The sequence below is a fragment of the Cololabis saira genome, chromosome 23 (assembly GCF_033807715.1).
Source record: "Cololabis saira isolate AMF1-May2022 chromosome 23, fColSai1.1, whole genome shotgun sequence".
NCBI classification, from domain to species: Eukaryota; Metazoa; Chordata; class Actinopteri; order Beloniformes; family Belonidae; genus Cololabis; species Cololabis saira.
Window position 1 is genome coordinate 36,016,505 of NC_084609.1, and position 16,935 is coordinate 36,033,439.

Consider the following 16,935-nt stretch of genomic DNA (forward strand, 5'->3'; position numbering starts at 1 on the left):
AGGTCATCGGACACGTTTTAGTTTGGTGTTTTTGTTACTTCGGTGACAACATCTGACGATGACGGCGTCGCCAGCGACCTGACGGCATCGCCAGTGACCTGATGAGCGCTTCATTCTGGGGTCTGCGGCTCGGCGGCGAGGAGCGTTGGGATCAGTTCTCCAGGGCGTCACGTGACCTGCGAGTTACCGGTCGACCTGGCGGCTGACGGCCTGTTTAAAAGCAGCAAGGGCCGCGCTCTGATCCAGGATCTGCAAGCGGTTGTAGGACTCGTCGGGGGCATACCCGTCGTGGGGGGGGAACCTCGGCACCGCCACCTGCTGCTGAGACACAGAGTCACTCCGTTAGCACCGTTAGCGTTAGCCTTCACCCGGCACGGGTTCGCCAGCGCGTCTCAGAGACCAACCTGCTGAGCCAGTCGCAGCAGCAGCTCGTCCCGCCGCTGGACGCCGGCGTCGGCGAAGCCCTCAGCCGGCGGCGCCGGCTCCTGCAGCACGGGAGGCTCCCAGTTGTCACGGAAACGCAGCACGCAGGGGGGGAAGTAGTGGTCCTTAGGCCACTCCAGCCTGGAGGACAGAACACGACGGCTGTCATGACAATCTTTGAATATCTTAAAGACAAAGGATATGTGTATCGATTTAAGAAGCGTGCAGCCCTCTCCTGTAAGTAAAAGGGATTGAGGGTGAAGAAGTTGAAATTGTTGAGTCTTATAAATATTAAGGCACTATTATTGACAACAAACTGTCATTTGGAAAAAATTCAGACTCAATATATAAGAAAAGCCAGCAGTGCCTTTTTTGTCTCCGAAAACTTTCTAAATACCAGGTCGATTCTTCCCTGATGACTATGTTTTATCTTTCTTTTATCAAATTTGTCATCACTTTTCCTTTCATTTGTTGGTTTCAATCCTTGAAGGTCAAAGAAATTTGCCTAATAAGGTTGTCAGTCTAAGCAGTAAAATCATTGGGTCGGCTTAGGGCTGGGCGATATATCGAGATTTTAATATATATCGATATATTTTCAAACGCGATATGGTACGAGACAATATCGTTTATATAGATTTAAATTTTTTATTTTTTTTTTTATGATTTTGATATAGCTTATTTTGTGACAAATTGACTTGAATGTTTTATTTGAGATTTGCACAAATGTTTTGTTATTTGCACAACTGTCAACCTCAGTGGAAAAGACTGCCTGTTACTGTCTACATTGTATTAATTGCACAGTGTATTTTAATTTAATTGTTATGCAGGAAAGGGATATTTGTTTTATTTTATTCAAGAAGCATTTTTATTCTATATATGCAGGCAGTTTATTTTTATTTCATTTGTTTTATACATTTTGATATTGTGCAGACCTCTGATAATAAATGTACCTTTGTGCATTTGGCATGAGGCATTGCATTAAAACTGGCTGAAAAAAAATGAAGCTAACAGAGATGCTATGCTATAATGCTTTGGGGGAAACCCCAATTATGGCACAGAAAAAATATCAATATATATCGAGTATCGCCATTCAGCTAGAAAATATCGAGATATGACTTTTGGTCCATATCGCCCAGCCCTAGGTCGGCTCAACAAACTTTACAAGAACTTTATAATAAACAGCTGATCAAGAAGGCAAACTCCATGTTGTCTGATTGCTCACATCCCTTACAACAACAGTTTCAGTTTCTACCATCAGTTACTGCTTAGACTCCCTTTTGCAAAGACAAACCGATACAAACACTCCTTTGTTCCCTCCGCTATTGTTGTTTTAAATGCCAGAAGGAAAAGGTAGTGGGTGAAAAAGCCTTCCCTCTCAAGCTTAGGTCTATACCACGATGTGTAACCTACTGTAATTTATTATGTATATTTTATGTATATTTAACATTGTATGTTTCTCCTGTCGCGAAACTAATCGCCCCCTTGGGGACAAATAAAGTAATTGGTTGATTGATTGAACACCGGGATCGTAGCTCCACCCACAACTCCAGTGGTGGGCGGAGCCAGCACCTGCAGGGTTGGTGTTCACCTGCACTTGGTCCAGCCGTCTCCCAGCGACACCCACAGGTGGCGCTCCTCCGCCGTCCCCGACGCGTGCAGGAAGTCAATGGCGTCTTTGGTGAGCAGAGGAACCACGACACTCCGGGCCAGATCCGGGCCGCCGGACGCCTGGACCACCTGAGGAGGAAGAAGGACGTCTTCATCTCCGTGACGGTCGTTAACGACCAAAGTGATGTCACTTCCTGGACAACTGCAACTCACCATCCTGAGGGGGGTGAACAGGAAGTGGACCAGGTCCACGGCGCTGGGGTTCTGGATGTGGTCCCGCAGCTTCCCCTGCGGGTCAGACACACATGTGACCCAGTTCTGCAGGTGAGCAGGACCGTCTGGAGCAGAAACTCAGGACAGTTCAGGTCCGACAACCACAAACGTCTCAGCTCCAAAAACAATCTCTTAAATCAAACTATAATTATTATTATAAATTTATTATAATGTTTTTTTTATTGTTATTATTATTATTTAAAATATTAATTTATTGTTAGTTATTAATATCTTTATTTATGATTATCGTTATTAATATTAATAGTAATTTGATGTTTGTGTAGTGGTTGATAGATTTAACAATTTCTTTGTTAATGTGGGTCCTGAACTGGCCAAAGAAATAAAAAACTCCGGGAAGAAATTTGCTGAGGAAAAATGGGTGGAGAGAAATCCAAACTCAATCATACTGGGAACTGTAGAAAGTAAGGAAATTATAGATATTGTAAATAAGTGTACAAGTAAGACATCAAAAGATTGGAATGATATTGATATGTTTCTTGTAAAGAAAATAATACATGGAATTGTGAAACCGCTAACTCACTTATGTACAAGACTGGATAATTTCATTGAAAAAAACAATATATTAATGGACAGTCAGTATGGGTTTAGGTCAGGCAGATCAACTTCCATGGCATTAATTGAGTTGGTAGAGGAAATAACAAACTGTATAGAGGATAAGAAATATGCTATGGGAATATTTGTTGACCTAAAAAAAGCATTTGACACAATTGATCATGAGATACTACTAAAAAAACTGGAGCGGCATGGCATAAGAGGGGTTGCATCTGATTGGATTAAGAGCTACATTAAAAACAGGCGTCAATTTGTGCAGGTGGGTCAGCATAAGTCTAAGAGTCTTAATATTACCTGTGGTGTCCCACAAGGGTCATTCTTAGGCCCAAAACTTTTTATTTTGTATATCAATGATATTTGTAAAGTTTCAAAGGTACTTAAGTTTGTTGTATTTGCGGATGACACAAATATTTTTTGTTCTGGAGAAGACTTGCCGCAGCTCGTGGAAGTGGTCACGAATGAATTGGTTAAATTAAAATGTTGGTTTGATACAAATAAGTTATCATTGAATTTGAAGAAAACTAAATTTATGTTATTTGGAAATCGTAAAATGAATGAAGATGTTCAAATAGAAATGAATAATGTTGTATTAGAAAGAGTTTATGAAAACAAATTTTTGGGTGTCTTAATAGACCACAAGTTATGCTGGAAGGCCCACATTAGGTATCTGTGTTCTAAGATGGCAAGGAGTATTGGAGTGCTGAATAAATGTAGACACATCTTGAACCAAACAACACTATACAATCTGTACTGTGCACTCATATTACCATATCTGATCTATTGTGTTGAAATCTGGGGTAATACTTACAAGAGCACCTTACAAAGGATATGCACATTGCAAAAAAGAGCAGTAAGGATAATAAATCATGCTGGGTATCTCGATCACACCAATCCTCTATTTCTTAAATTACAGACTTTGAAATTTATGGACTTAGTGAAAATTAGAACAGCAATAATAATGTTCAAAGCAAGAAATAATTCACTGCCTGAAAACATTCAAAAAATGTTTCAAGCTAATGAAGGACAATATAGTCTAAGAGGAAAATTACATTTTAAACAACCATGTGTACGCACTACTCTTAAAACCATGTGCATATCAGTTTGTGGGGTAACTTTGTGGAATGGTCTTGATGATAAAATCAAACATAGTACTAACTCTATACAGTTTAAAAACACATACACGAAAGCAATTCTTGACAAGTATAATAATGGGGACCTCTAAGGAAAGTAATTCACATTACATATGTATTTCTTTGATTATTATTTTGTTTTATTGTGAATGGAGTATATATGATACAAATATAACTGCCAGCATTCAAGGCTGTTCGTGGATCATTGTAGAGGTGACTGGGAGATGGACTCTGGAATTTAGGATATTGAGGAGACCGGTTCAATTATGATTATAATTACTGATATTGCTTATTGGTTGTTTGTGTTGTATTTATTTATTTTTTGTTATTATTATTTTTTTTTTTTTCCTTACTTTCTTTTCTTTTTTTCTTTTTCTTTTCTTTTAATTTTATTTAATTTTTATAGTTTATATATGATATTGTGAGGAAGGGACAGGACTAAATAAGCGTTCTGCTTCCTCCTGTTCCCTCTCGAACACATTGTTTTTCTGTGTGTTTTACTTTTGAATGAGACTGTTAAATTGTTTTGCTTTTATTTATTTTTTTATTCTGATGCTTTTAATTTGATTGGGTTTTGTTGTGTTCGAGACAAAGCCAATAAAAAAAAAAAAAAAAAAAAAAATGTTAATGTACATTATTAATATTAAGTATTGTTATTAATATCAATGTATTATTGATGTTAATCTATTATTAATAATAATATATTATGATTAATTTATTATTATTAATAATAATATGAATGTTATGATTAATTTATTTTATTATTATTATTATTATTATTATTATTATTATTATTATTATTATTATTATTATTAATAATAATAATAATAATAATAACATGTTCTCAAACATGTTTCAGCATCTGAACCGGGCCGAGGCCGGAGCAGGGGAGGAGCTGCAGGTACCAGCTGGTTGAAGGCGTGCTTGAACTTCTGCAGGCAGTCGATGAAGTCGTCTTCAGTGGGGGGTTTGGACCTCAGCGTCAGGACGCCCTCTGGTGGACAGAAAACAGTTCATAGAAAACTCCGGAGCAGCAAAGTCCCGGCCGGGACGAAACGTTCAGATCTCAGGTTCAAGTGTCTAACGGCGACGGATGCTGACGGACCGGTTTTGTCCAAGTACCTGGGAGCGTTTCAGACTTTTTCTCTGGCGTTCCAGACCGATCTGGAGCCAGAGGTGTCAAGTAACAAAGTACAAATACTTCGTTACCTTACTTAAGTAGAAATTTTGGTTATCTATACTTCACTGGAGTAATTATTTTTCAGACGACTTTTTACTTTTACTCCTTACATTTTCACACAATTATCTGTACTTTTTACTCCTTACATTTTAAAAACAGCCTCGTTACTCTATTTCATTTGGGCCTTTAAATAAAAACTATCCAGTTAAATTGCTCCATCCGGATAGAGTGAATTTGGTTGTGGTTGTTTCAGATGTTCTTGTCCAGTTTTGTTCTTACATCCGTTCCCTCAGATTCCTGCAACTAAACTTGGATGTACATTCCAATAAAGGTTAGGATAAATGATAACATGAACATGAAGTTTGACTTTTTGCACCATTACAATACTTATAGACAACTAGTCATCATATCTGCTGCTCTCTGAAACACATGTTAATGCTCAATAGTACACATATATGGTTCTTTAATATATTTACATTATACTAAGATACATTCATTTTCAATGGCTTTTGTCCTTAATGGCTTTTTCCCCCTTACATTACTTTTACTTTTATACTTTAAGTAGTTTTGAAACCAGTACTTTTATACTTTTACTTGAGTAAAAAACTTGAGTTGGTACTTCAACTTCTACAGGAGTATTTTTAAACTCTAGTATCTATACTTCTACCTGAGTAATGAATGTGAATACTGAAGACACCTCTGTCTGGTGTGTTCCAGACCATTCTGGGGGGTTTCAGGCTATTCTGTAGCGTTTCAGACCATTTCAGACCATTTGGGGGCGTTTCAGACCGTTCTGTTATTAAATGGACACCATCCAGGTGAGTGAATGAGAGCACTCTAGCTGTTTGGGTGTCTGTCTCAGGGGTGTGGTTGTGGGGTGTGGTTCGGGGGTTTGTCTCAGGTGTCCGTCTGGGGCCGTGGCTCTCACCTCCCGGGCCCTTCTTCTTGGCCTTCTTGGTCTTCTTCCTCTTGGAGAGCTCGCCGAACGCCTCGGCAGCCTTCTGCAGTTTGGTGATGAAGAACTCGATGTCGTCCAGGATGTGGTTGAGGATTTGCTGAAATAACAAAACAATCAACTTTTATTTGAGGCGGGTTCCCTGTGACTTTAAACCCGACCTAAGCCCCGCCCCCTTATGTAAGCAGATTTACGCTCAAATCTCCCAACTCTGATTACACTTCAATCAGCTTAAGTCCTGTCCTTTGTGCTCCGAGCTGCACGGAGGGGACAGATGTGACACTCACCACGTCTCGGTCCACCCGGGACGCCGTCATCTCCACGGGCCCGTCGTCCAGCGAGACCGGCCCCCCGTCTGCAACAGAGGGAACATCTGTCACAGCTGCTGGATCCCACCCGGCCCCGTCAGCCAGCTGCAGAACCGGCTCCACTTCTCAGTTAGACCCGGATCCTAATTATTTATATTCTCAACAAACAAGACGTCTTAGGCCGTTAGGTCAACCACGTAAATGTCTTTAGAAAGAGGATCTCGCTCCCACCTCTGGCGTGTACATTCTTTTCACTTTAAAAATAAGAACTATTTATGTTAAGCATAGGATAAAAAGTTGAACTCGGATTTCTAGGAAGTATTTTCACAATCGTTATTTTAATAGCGGGACTCTTCCAGCGGCGGCTGTGTAAAGGAGCGCTGCAGCTGCGTCACGTGATCGCGCTGGACCAATAACAGCGGCCCCTGATGTAAACAAACCTGACGTAATCCAATGTGGATGCCACTTGTCTTCCCAAATATGTAGAAAAATACAATATAATGAGCCGAAAAGTGCACAAAAATGACTAAAAACAGTGTTATATGATGCCACAATGAAGATGAATTATAAACTAAAGTGAAATAATAAAAAGTGCCCATAAAGTTATTTCATTTTATTATTGTGTATCTATCTTTCTCCTTAGACATCTCTATGCAACACTATCCCATTAATGTCACGACCATGATAATATACCTAACCTCAAGTTAATATAAAACCATTATGTATAACACATGTAAAGTATATTTATTTGGGGCTATTTCAGCATATCTTGATTGAAATTAAATTAATAACAATCATGGCCCTGTCAGTGAAATGGATTTGATCTACTTACTTAACTACACCTACAGGACTGTCTCAGAAAATTAGAATATTGTGATAAAGTTATTTATTTTCTGTAATGCAATAAAAAAAACCAAAATCTCATACATTCTGGATTCATTACAAGTCAACTGGAATATTGCAAGCTTTGTATTATTTTAATATTGCTGATCATGGCTTACAGCTTAAGAAAACTCAAATATCCTATCTCAAAAAATTTGAATATTCTGGTAATCTTAATCTTAAACTGATTTCAGCTCTGAAAGAGCTGAAATCCGAGTAAAGGACACGCCCACTACAGCTCTCCTCTGCTACCCCTTTTCCACCAAACCTGTTCCAGAGACGACATCAACTATACAATTTCAGGAAATTTTGATATGGGCATGCCCTACTGCCCATTCATCCCCTCTTGCTGCTTTGGTATGGGGCTGTAGTGGTTGTGTTCGGGGTGGTTCTTTGTCAGTTTGTGGTGTTTACGGTTGTATTGCATTCATTCCTGTGCTCCCCACAGGGGGTGTGGTTTAGGGTTGTTAATAAACCACAGCCCCTGATTTGGGGTTGTGTGGTTTAGGGTGATTAATGATGGCCAAGAAGTAGTTTAGGGTTGTTAATAAACCGTAAATGTTGTTGATAAACCTTTGGGGATGGGGCCATTAGGCATTTTGACTTAAAATTTACGTAAATTACAGCTTCATGAAATTTGAATATGTTGAAGTCCACAGCGTGCCGAGTCGGGGAACATTTGTACGATGTCTCTACGATGACCCGTTGCGTAGCAAAAGGCGTACAAAGTCAAGTGGACATTTTTTTAAATTGAAAGTTAAAAATGGCAAAAACTGTAGTAATTGGCATTATGAGGTTGTACGCTCCTTTAGTGCCAATCGGGCCAAGTGTTTCAACGTTTGAATGATGTCTTTACGACAAAGTATGGCAGAGTAAAAAGGTACGGAATTGTTGCCCTTTTTTTTGCTTGCTAGCCCATAGCGTTGCCACCGTAACACTTTTGACTGAGAAAAGTAATGCCCATCAAGGCACGATGGAGACGTATCTAACGATGTATGCCATGCATTAACGGACGAAAAAAACGTGCGGAATAAGAAGAAGAAAAGGGAAACCTTTTCTGTGTACTAATATATCGCCTGCATTTGCCCCTCTCGTGACATCACTCACAGTCCTGCTGCTCATTGGTCCACGCCGACCAGAAGGGGGCTCGGCCTTTGACGTCCCCCTGATTGGAGGACGGCGGGGCTTCGGGGGCGGGGGCCGCGGGGGGAGGCGGGATCATGCCGTCGCTCTTCAGGATCATCCTGCAGACAGACAGGTGGATCAGCCAATCAGCAGCCAGGGGGCGGTTCCCGTGGTGTTGAGGGTGGGCGGGGCCTGGGAGGTGGGCAGGGCCTAACCTCAGCGTTTCCGGGCGTCTCTTCACTTTGCCTCCTTTGGCGTCGCTCATGGCGCTTTCCACGTCGGCCTGGATCAGGTTCGCCTGGAGGAAGAGAGGCCGGTTAGAAACCTGTGGCGCCGTCATCCAACCGTTATCCAAACTTATTTTATTATTATTAAATAAATAATCAAATAAATAAATAATGTAGATAGTATATGGGTGTATATATATATATATATATATATATATATATATATATATATATATATATATATATATATATATATATATATATATATATATATATAAATATATAAAAATAATAAAAAAAAAAATAATAATAATAATAATAAAAATAATAATAATAAATATAAATACATAAATATTTATTAAAAATGGGTATTGGTGCAAACTATGATAACTATACATTGTTTGAATTTGTTGATGTTATAAAATTTATGAAAATATATGACTATTTTTTCTTTTTCTCTTTCTTTACATGCAACCTCTTTAGGTTTGCTTTTAATATTTTCGTTGTAATGTACTGTGTATTATGTGTCAGACCCCAGGAAGAATAGCTGCAGTTTTGCTGTAGCTAATGGGGATCCAAATAAAACTATAAACTATAAATCCAACCATCATCCAGGAGGAGACTGAGGTGTATTTGCTCCGATGCTGGAGATGTTGAGGTGGTTCTCCACCTTTTTGGGGTCCTGGACCCCCTGCAGGTTTGTGATCCACTCTTCAACCCCCCCTCCGCCCAATATGAGGGGTGGGGGTGGAATTTGACAGAAACAGCAGAAATTGCCTTTTAAATTACATTGTGGCATTTATTTATTCACTCTGAGGCAAATATGAGCTTTCGGTTGTAACTTTCAGGACAAATATAAAAATCATAAACCAGCAGCAGGTCCTCTGCTCCGGCGTACCTTGATGTCGTCGCACTGGAACAGGTGCAGGTCCGCTTTGCTCTGACCCGCCTCCTTGCAGACCAGCGCCAGGATGGAGTCGTAGCTGCAGGCGTTCAGAACCGCCTGGCAGTGCTGGACCGACCCGACCGGGAAGTTCTCCAGCTCGTTCTGGAGACAGCAGTGAGGTCAGCGAGAGGCCTTTTTTTTTCTTAAAATTGAAATTTTTTATTTCGAGCATATTATAAATAAAAAGAAAAACAATTACACAAAACATCAGAAAAGATTACAAATAAACCGTCATTAAACAAAATCAAAGGGAAATAAACCTTCATGCCCAAAAAGGAGTAGGAGGAAGTAAAAAACTTATGAGGTCATACACCTTGTTTCTTTTTCAATTTTGCTTGAATACAAAATAAATATACAGGACTGTCTCAGAAAATTAGAATATTGTGATAAAGTTCTTTATTTTCTGTAATGCAATTAAAAAAACAAAAATGTCATACATTCTGGATTCATTACAAATCAACTGAAATATTGCAAGCCTTTTATTATTTTAATATTGCTGATTATGGCTTACAGTTTAAGATTAAGATTCCCAGAATATTCAAATTTTTTGAGATAGGATATTTGAGTTTTCTTAAGCTGTAAACCATGATTAGCAATATTAAAATAATAAAAGGCTTGCAATATTTCAGATGATTTTTAATGAATCCAGAATGTATGACATTTTTGTTTTTGTAATTGCATTACAGAAATCACAATATTCTAATTTTCTGAGACAGTCCTGTAAATAAATATAACATCAAGCTTTACTTTATCAAAAACTATACCTGTTATTACATTCATTGCAATATTATACCTGAGCATTGTAAATAAATCCATCCATCCATTATCTATACCCGCTTTATCCTTTACGTACATTATGATGAATCCCCACACAATCACTACATCATGTCTCCTCTTCCCTGTGTTTGGCAAAAATCTTTTCTTTGTATTTGCTTTACGGGCCGACCCGGGTCCAGCAGGACTCACCCGGTCCCCCCTGGTCCCCCCAGCAGGACTCACCCGGGTCTCCAGGTCCACCAGGCTGACCGTCCTCTCCTCCACCTGCAGCAGCATCTCCTGGGTCCAGATCTTCCCCTTGGCGTCCAGCAGCCGCAGCCGTCGGACGCCGTCGTCCACCGTGATCATGCCGTCCTTCCGGTCCAGGACGAAGGTGGTCAGGTGCTGGGGGGACAGAGTGGGGTTTCAGCGCTCAGAACCAGAACCTCACGACCTCGTCAGGTTCTGGATGCAAAACCTCCAGATAGTCGAGATGAGGAATTTTTATTTAATTTTTTATTTAACCAGGTAATAGCCCATTGAGATCAAGGATCTCTTTCACAATGGTGACCTGGCCAAGAAGGCAGCAGTGCACGTCAAAACAAATAAAATTACAAGGTTAAAAGACAGAATACAAAACAATAACAGAGGAACAAAGTAGCAGTAAAATGATAAAACCACGTCTTATAAAGTGCAGATGCATAGGAGGTCCCAGCCAGTTAACAGTACATAATCACATCAATCATATAAAGTGCAGATGTTGAGGAAGACATAACTACCATCAGGTACAGAGACACTGTCCAATGCTTTCACGCTCTAGGTCCTTCAGGATTGAACCAAAGTCATTGAAAGATATCAGGTCCGTCAGTTTTAAGTCTTTCTGAAAGGTGTTCCAAGCAAAGGGGGCAGCAAATTTAAAAGCTCTTTTTCCCAGCTCAGTGCGAACACGCAGAACAATGAAGTGCAAAGCATCATGTGAGCGCAGGCCGTAATGGCTTTGGCTTCTATGGAGATATGTACATGGGTAAGCAGGGACCAATCCCAGAAAGGTTTTATAAATAATGTGCAACCAATGCATACGCCTATGCATATAAAGATGGCCAAGCGGATTTGGCATACGGGGTAAGATGTTTACAGCCAGTGACAAATGTCAAGGCACAATGACACACAGTGAAAAGTAGGAGGATCTAAAAATAACCGTCTCAGCTAATTAGCTCCGTCATCGGCGGGTCGGGGGTCGGCGCCATAAAAAGATCTGCAGGAGGCAGCGGGTCTCGGGAGACGGGTCCAGGAGGAACCTGAAGGAGTCCCTGTGTGCCGGGGACTCGCAGGTTAACGAGGGGGGGGGGGGGGACCCCCGTGGACCCGGGAACCATCCAGAGACCCGGAACCCGGCTGACCGGGAGGGGGGGGGGTTGTGAGTCGGGTTTCTGGGTCAAAAGTCATCTACGTGCTGGAACCTGACTATGGAGAACATTTCAGTAGAGAAGATAGTACTTCAATGTCTATAAATTTAAACGGCTGGGGGGGGGGGGGGGGGGACCCCCGTGGACCCGGGAACCATCCAGGGACCCGGAACCCGGCTGACCGGGAGGGGGGGGTGTTGTGAGTCGGGTTTCTGGGTCAAAAGTCATCTACGTGCTGGAACCTGACTATGGAGAACATTTCAGTAGAGAAGATAGTACTTCAATGTCTATAAATTTAAACGGCTGGAAACTGCCAAGGATTTATTTTGTTTATTATTTTATTTACATTTTAGTGTCTGAACTTCCTCAGATGTTTGGACCTACCAAGACCATCCAGACCCCCCCCCCCAGATCCAGATCCTGATCCAGATCTGTTCCCGTCCAGATCTCAGTCAGCCGGCACCACTCACCTCCACATGGTACTGCGACGTGTCCGTCAGGCTGTTGATGCTGGTCTTGAAGTGTTTCCTCGGTTCTGGTGGAAGAGAACAGGACCAGGTCAGAACAGCAGAACCCCCAGAATTCTGGTAGACCTTTCCTGAACCGAGACTGACGGGTGTTCAGGTTCTGATCCGAGTGAAGCGTCCCGTCGCTGCTGACCAGCTACACCAGAGGACCAGAGGTTTAAACCTGCAGGTCCTCTACTGACCACTAGGGTCCGGATCCATATTGGCCGGGTTTCCCAGATCAGTTAAGTAGTTCTTAACAGCGAAAGACTTCTTTCAAACCTTCTTAAGGAGCCTGTGAAAGAAAATCGCGTTTCCCAGAGTCGCTCTTAGCTTAAGTATCTCTTTCATTAAGAAGGAAATGAAAGATGCTGCTGACCCAGTCTTTACAACCATCTTAGTGAGTCGCGTCAGGCAAATCAATATCACACCAAGCAATGAGATATTAAAACAATGCACCCCGCACAAATTCTGATTTATTTTATACTTTAGATTTATATTGTTTAGCATTTATTGGTGACAGCAAAGGGGGGAAAAAAAAGAAAAATAAGGAATAACAAGTGTGTTCCTGTATATGCTTTATGCATTACGCACAAATAAAACGATCATCATGAATATCATTTATTTGATAATTTGGCTGCTATACAGCATGTTCTCGCTGCAAATCAACCGCGTCGCCGTGCGCGAAGCAGAACTATTTATATGAACGCATTGGTGCGTCAGCACTTCAGTCCCCTGGACGTGCTGTCGGACCGGGCTGTCCAGGCAGCCGGTACACCGATCATCCTGCCCGAGCCCGAGCCCGAGCACCTACATGTGTGATGACAGGGAAGCAGCAGCTGAAGAACGAGATCCTTTGATGAATCGTTCATTACAGTCTCAAATATAATCAATGGTGTCGGTTTACATTAAAGAATCTTTTTGCCCAGAAGAAAAAAAGCGAAGACAACGACCCATAACTATTTTCTTCTCTTGAAAAAACCCACCTGCACCGCGGGGTTTAGGATAAAAAGACGCTACAGAGTCGGGATGCAGCATCATTCAGAAGAGGAGGAATACGTGCGAGGCGGGGATGATCTCTGCAATCTGAAGCCCTCTATAATTGTAAAAAGAATTTCACTTATCACGGGTTCTTTTTGGAACATAACCCCTGCGAAAAACCAGGGATTGCTGTAATTCCACGTTGCGATTTGCGAAACTCGCCTTCTCTTGGCTCATGTTTTTGAACGCACACACACGCCCACCACGTTTCCTCCCGGTCTCTGCGTGTGGGGAAAAAAAGCCTCACTGTAGCCAGAAATAACGGAGTAACGCACCGTTTGGATGAAAAAGGGTCATTGAATTATATTTATCATCTTAATTTTTCATTATAACGCACAGGCAGCAGGGAATTAGTGCGTTAGGTAGCAGTGCTGCGTGTGAAAATGCGCTGATAGTGATCGGTGATCGATTTGCCTGGCATCGATTGATTTGGTTTCAGAACCGGACAGCTGCTCCAAAGAGCTTCTGAAAGAGCGAAACTAAAGGACGGTGTTAAGAAGTCATCTGGGAAACACCCGTATCTTAGGGTTCTCTCTTAGTTGAAACCTTCTTTGAACCTCTCTTAAATCCTTAAGAGAGGTTGGATCTGGGAAACCCGGCCATTATAAGTATCTCATAGCCATCATTTTTGTCCATCGTTCCTGTAGTTTCTTGTGCTGGCCCCCCTTTTTTCTCTTTTGTGCATGTTTGCAGGCCGGAGCTTCAGGAGCTGCGTGCTGGCCTGCGGACCCCCAACCCCTGGTCATCCCGCTGCTGCTTCCACATGACTGCTGTGTGCTGCTGACGTCCCCGACCCCCCAGTCTGGCCTTCGGCAGGAGGGTCCCCCCTTATGAGCCTGGTCCTGCTCAAGGTTTCTTTCAAGAGTTTTTCCTTGCCACTGTTCGGTTTAAGGCTTTTCTCCCACTAGGGGAGTTTTTATCTGCCATTGTTTATATAATAATTGCTCGGGGGCTTATGTTCTGGGTCTTTGGAAAACACCTAGAGACAACTTTTGTTGTATTAGACGCTATATAAATAAAACTGAATTGAATTGAAAATTGTATCCAGACCTGCAGGTTAAAATGTTCAACTTTACAGCAGAAATAAACAGATTTACAGTCCGGAACAGACCCGGTTCTGGTCTCCACAGTGGTTTTCTGTCCCTCCTTGTCGGGATATCTGGAGGTGTGACGTTGACGGCTTTGAGGTTGTCGTCTGGTTCCGTCTGGTTCTAACAAAAACAACCCCGACCCACGTCAGAACTTGTACGACAGCTCCACCCCCCGACCGGGTTTCTTGACTTCAACGTCGCCCCGTTCAGCATCGACCCGACGTCACTGATGATGTCACATGACGCGGGTCGGCCTCCGCTATCTCCCCTCAGCAGCTGTTGAGCTTCTATCAGTCCCCCAACATCTGCTGCAGCGTCACCGGTTACCATGGTTACCACGGTTACCACGGTTACCTGGGCTGGAAAACAGGCGCTCAGCTCAGTGACACCTCAGTTACTGCATCGGCCCGTTACTGAAAGTTTCCCTCGAAAGAACCGACAGATTTTCTTAAGAACTGTAATTATTGTGTTAAAAACCACACCCGCACACACCCACACCCACACCCACACACACACACACACACATAGTGATTTCACATCCTGACCAACCACTGCAAACACACGCATGCTTCCCTGTGTTCAGTAACCGTTTCTAAACTCCCTGAATGAAGCTCATGCTAGTTAGCGTCGTAGCTTAGCACAAGCTAAAATAACTCCCTCAAACCCCTTTTCCACCAAACCAGTTCTAGTTCTGGTTCACAACTGGTTCAACTAGGAACCAGCTGAGAACTGGTTTGTTTTTCCACAGCTCGGGTGCTAAGGGGAGCCACGTCATTACGTCGCTGCAAACGTCAGTTTCGTCGCTGCAAACGTCAGTTACGACGCTCCTCAGACCCATGATGCTTTGCTGCATCCAGATTCATTCTTATTTTAAAATGTCTCCGTCTCCCAGTCTTGCTATTGCGGTTGGTCTTAATAACTCCTGCCCCCTCTGCTTACATGAGCGGTTATTTCCTCTAGACCAGCAAAGAGTTGCTGCTACCTTGCAACCGGAGCCAGTTCTTTGTTGGTGGAAACAGAAAGCCCGGTTCCAAACTCAGCACTGGCCCAGAACCAGAACCAGCCTGGAACCGATTTGGTGGAAAAGAGGTAAGTAGTAGTAGGCAAGTAGGTCTAAACAGAGCTGGTTCTTGTAAGCAGAACTCTGTAAGAACATTGTAGGTTCTGATATTAAGGCCTCGACGTTTTAACTGACGCTTATCGTCTGAACAAATTAGTTTGTGTAAACAAACGCGGCCATGAACTTGAACGCTAACTTGACAGCTACGGCGTGTAGCAACACCACGCATGACCACAGGGGGGCGGCATCTCACAGGTGCACTAGTCCCCGATGTGAGACGACAGACTGGACCTGTAGGGGGGGCAGTGGGGGACCTAAAAATCACCCTCAACCAGAACACCTTAACATGCCACCCACCCCCCCCAAGGACAAGGTTTCGGTCCTTGCAAGGTCAGCGATGACATCACGGCCCCCATGCAGTAACATAAACAAGACCACACACACACACACACACACACACACACACGCTCCTCACTCTGACACCTCCGCTTATGTTTGGCAGACGAACGCAGGAAGTAAACTTCTTCTGATCCTGCGGAAGACGACAGCAGCGGTGATGAGACCAGGACAAGAACCCGGGTTACAGCCGACGTCGGGCCGCTGCAGCACAACCTGCACTTTTACTGTGGAACAGAACCAGAACCCGAGAGCAGCAGGACTCACCGTTCAGAGCTTTGGCACCGGGCTTGGCTTTGGTTCTGGGAGGTTCTGGAGACGGGGAGTCGAGGCCGCTGAAACACAAACACAGTCATGTGACCTGGAGTCGGTTTCAGAGGAAGATGCAGCACTGATCCCTGGCCTCTGATTGGCTGAGGACTTCTAATAAGAAACACTTTACTTTTAGTTTTTTATATTAATTAATCGTTAATTAATCGTAAATATCGTAAGTCGTACTGTCGTGGTTATGACAGTCCAGAGAGATTTATCCGAATGAATCAAGACGTTAGTTAGCATCGGAGGTTTACACGAGCTAAGCTACTAGTAGTTTGTGGGCATGTTTCATTCGACTGCTAGTGTTGCTTGCTCCGCCCATTTTAGGGTGAAGTGGGCGGAGCCAGCTCCTGGCAGTGCCAAAAGGGGTGGAGTCACAGATTCATGGGGTGTGGATCTTGTGAAATTAGCGTTTCAGCTAAGCACGAAGATGTGTTAAAATTCTACGTAGTACGTCCTCAAACGCTCATCTGCACAATTTCGGATGAAACCGGCTTCTTCAAGTCTCATCAAGATCGATAAAACGTAGGAAACAATATTTACACGTCCCCACAACCCCCCCACCCATCACAAGGACTCACTTGACGTGCGAGCTGTACGAGCCGAAGACGGCCGAGGTGACGCCCGGAGGCTCGTATCCGTTCATCGTGCTGCACGGCAGACGGTCGGCTGAAACACAAACAAACAAACAAACAAACAAACATCAGCTGAAGTCGGTCAATGAGCAGAAGTAA

The 16,935-nt window shown here is 42.7% G+C and overlaps 1 protein-coding gene across 12 annotated transcripts in view; it reads right to left on the minus strand.

The window, feature by feature from the left end:
• Positions 1–16,935, minus strand: part of LOC133424400 (epidermal growth factor receptor kinase substrate 8-like) — a 71,047-nt gene that overhangs the window by 16,584 nt on the left and 37,528 nt on the right. For 8 of the 12 annotated variants that reach the window (XM_061714973.1, XM_061714971.1, XM_061714970.1 and 5 more), the window contains exons 2-15: positions 16,783–16,870; positions 16,154–16,221; positions 12,263–12,327; positions 10,630–10,791; positions 9,583–9,732; positions 8,673–8,755; positions 8,440–8,576; positions 6,430–6,497; positions 6,116–6,242; positions 4,913–5,001; positions 2,245–2,319; positions 2,012–2,160; positions 405–564; positions 188–321 (exon numbers count right to left, since the gene is read on the minus strand). In XM_061714973.1, coding sequence (XP_061570957.1) covers positions 188–321; positions 405–564; positions 2,012–2,160; positions 2,245–2,319; positions 4,913–5,001; positions 6,116–6,242; positions 6,430–6,497; positions 8,440–8,576; positions 8,673–8,755; positions 9,583–9,732; positions 10,630–10,791; positions 12,263–12,327; positions 16,154–16,221; positions 16,783–16,847 — 1,532 coding nt within the window. In that variant the 5' untranslated portion in view covers positions 16,848–16,870. The remainder of the gene's footprint in view (positions 1–187; positions 322–404; positions 565–2,011; positions 2,161–2,244; positions 2,320–4,912; positions 5,002–6,115; positions 6,243–6,429; positions 6,498–8,439; positions 8,577–8,672; positions 8,756–9,582; positions 9,733–10,629; positions 10,792–12,262; positions 12,328–16,153; positions 16,222–16,782; positions 16,871–16,935) is intronic. The other 4 variants (XM_061714969.1, XM_061714979.1, XM_061714977.1 and 1 more) reach the window with 3 other exon arrangements.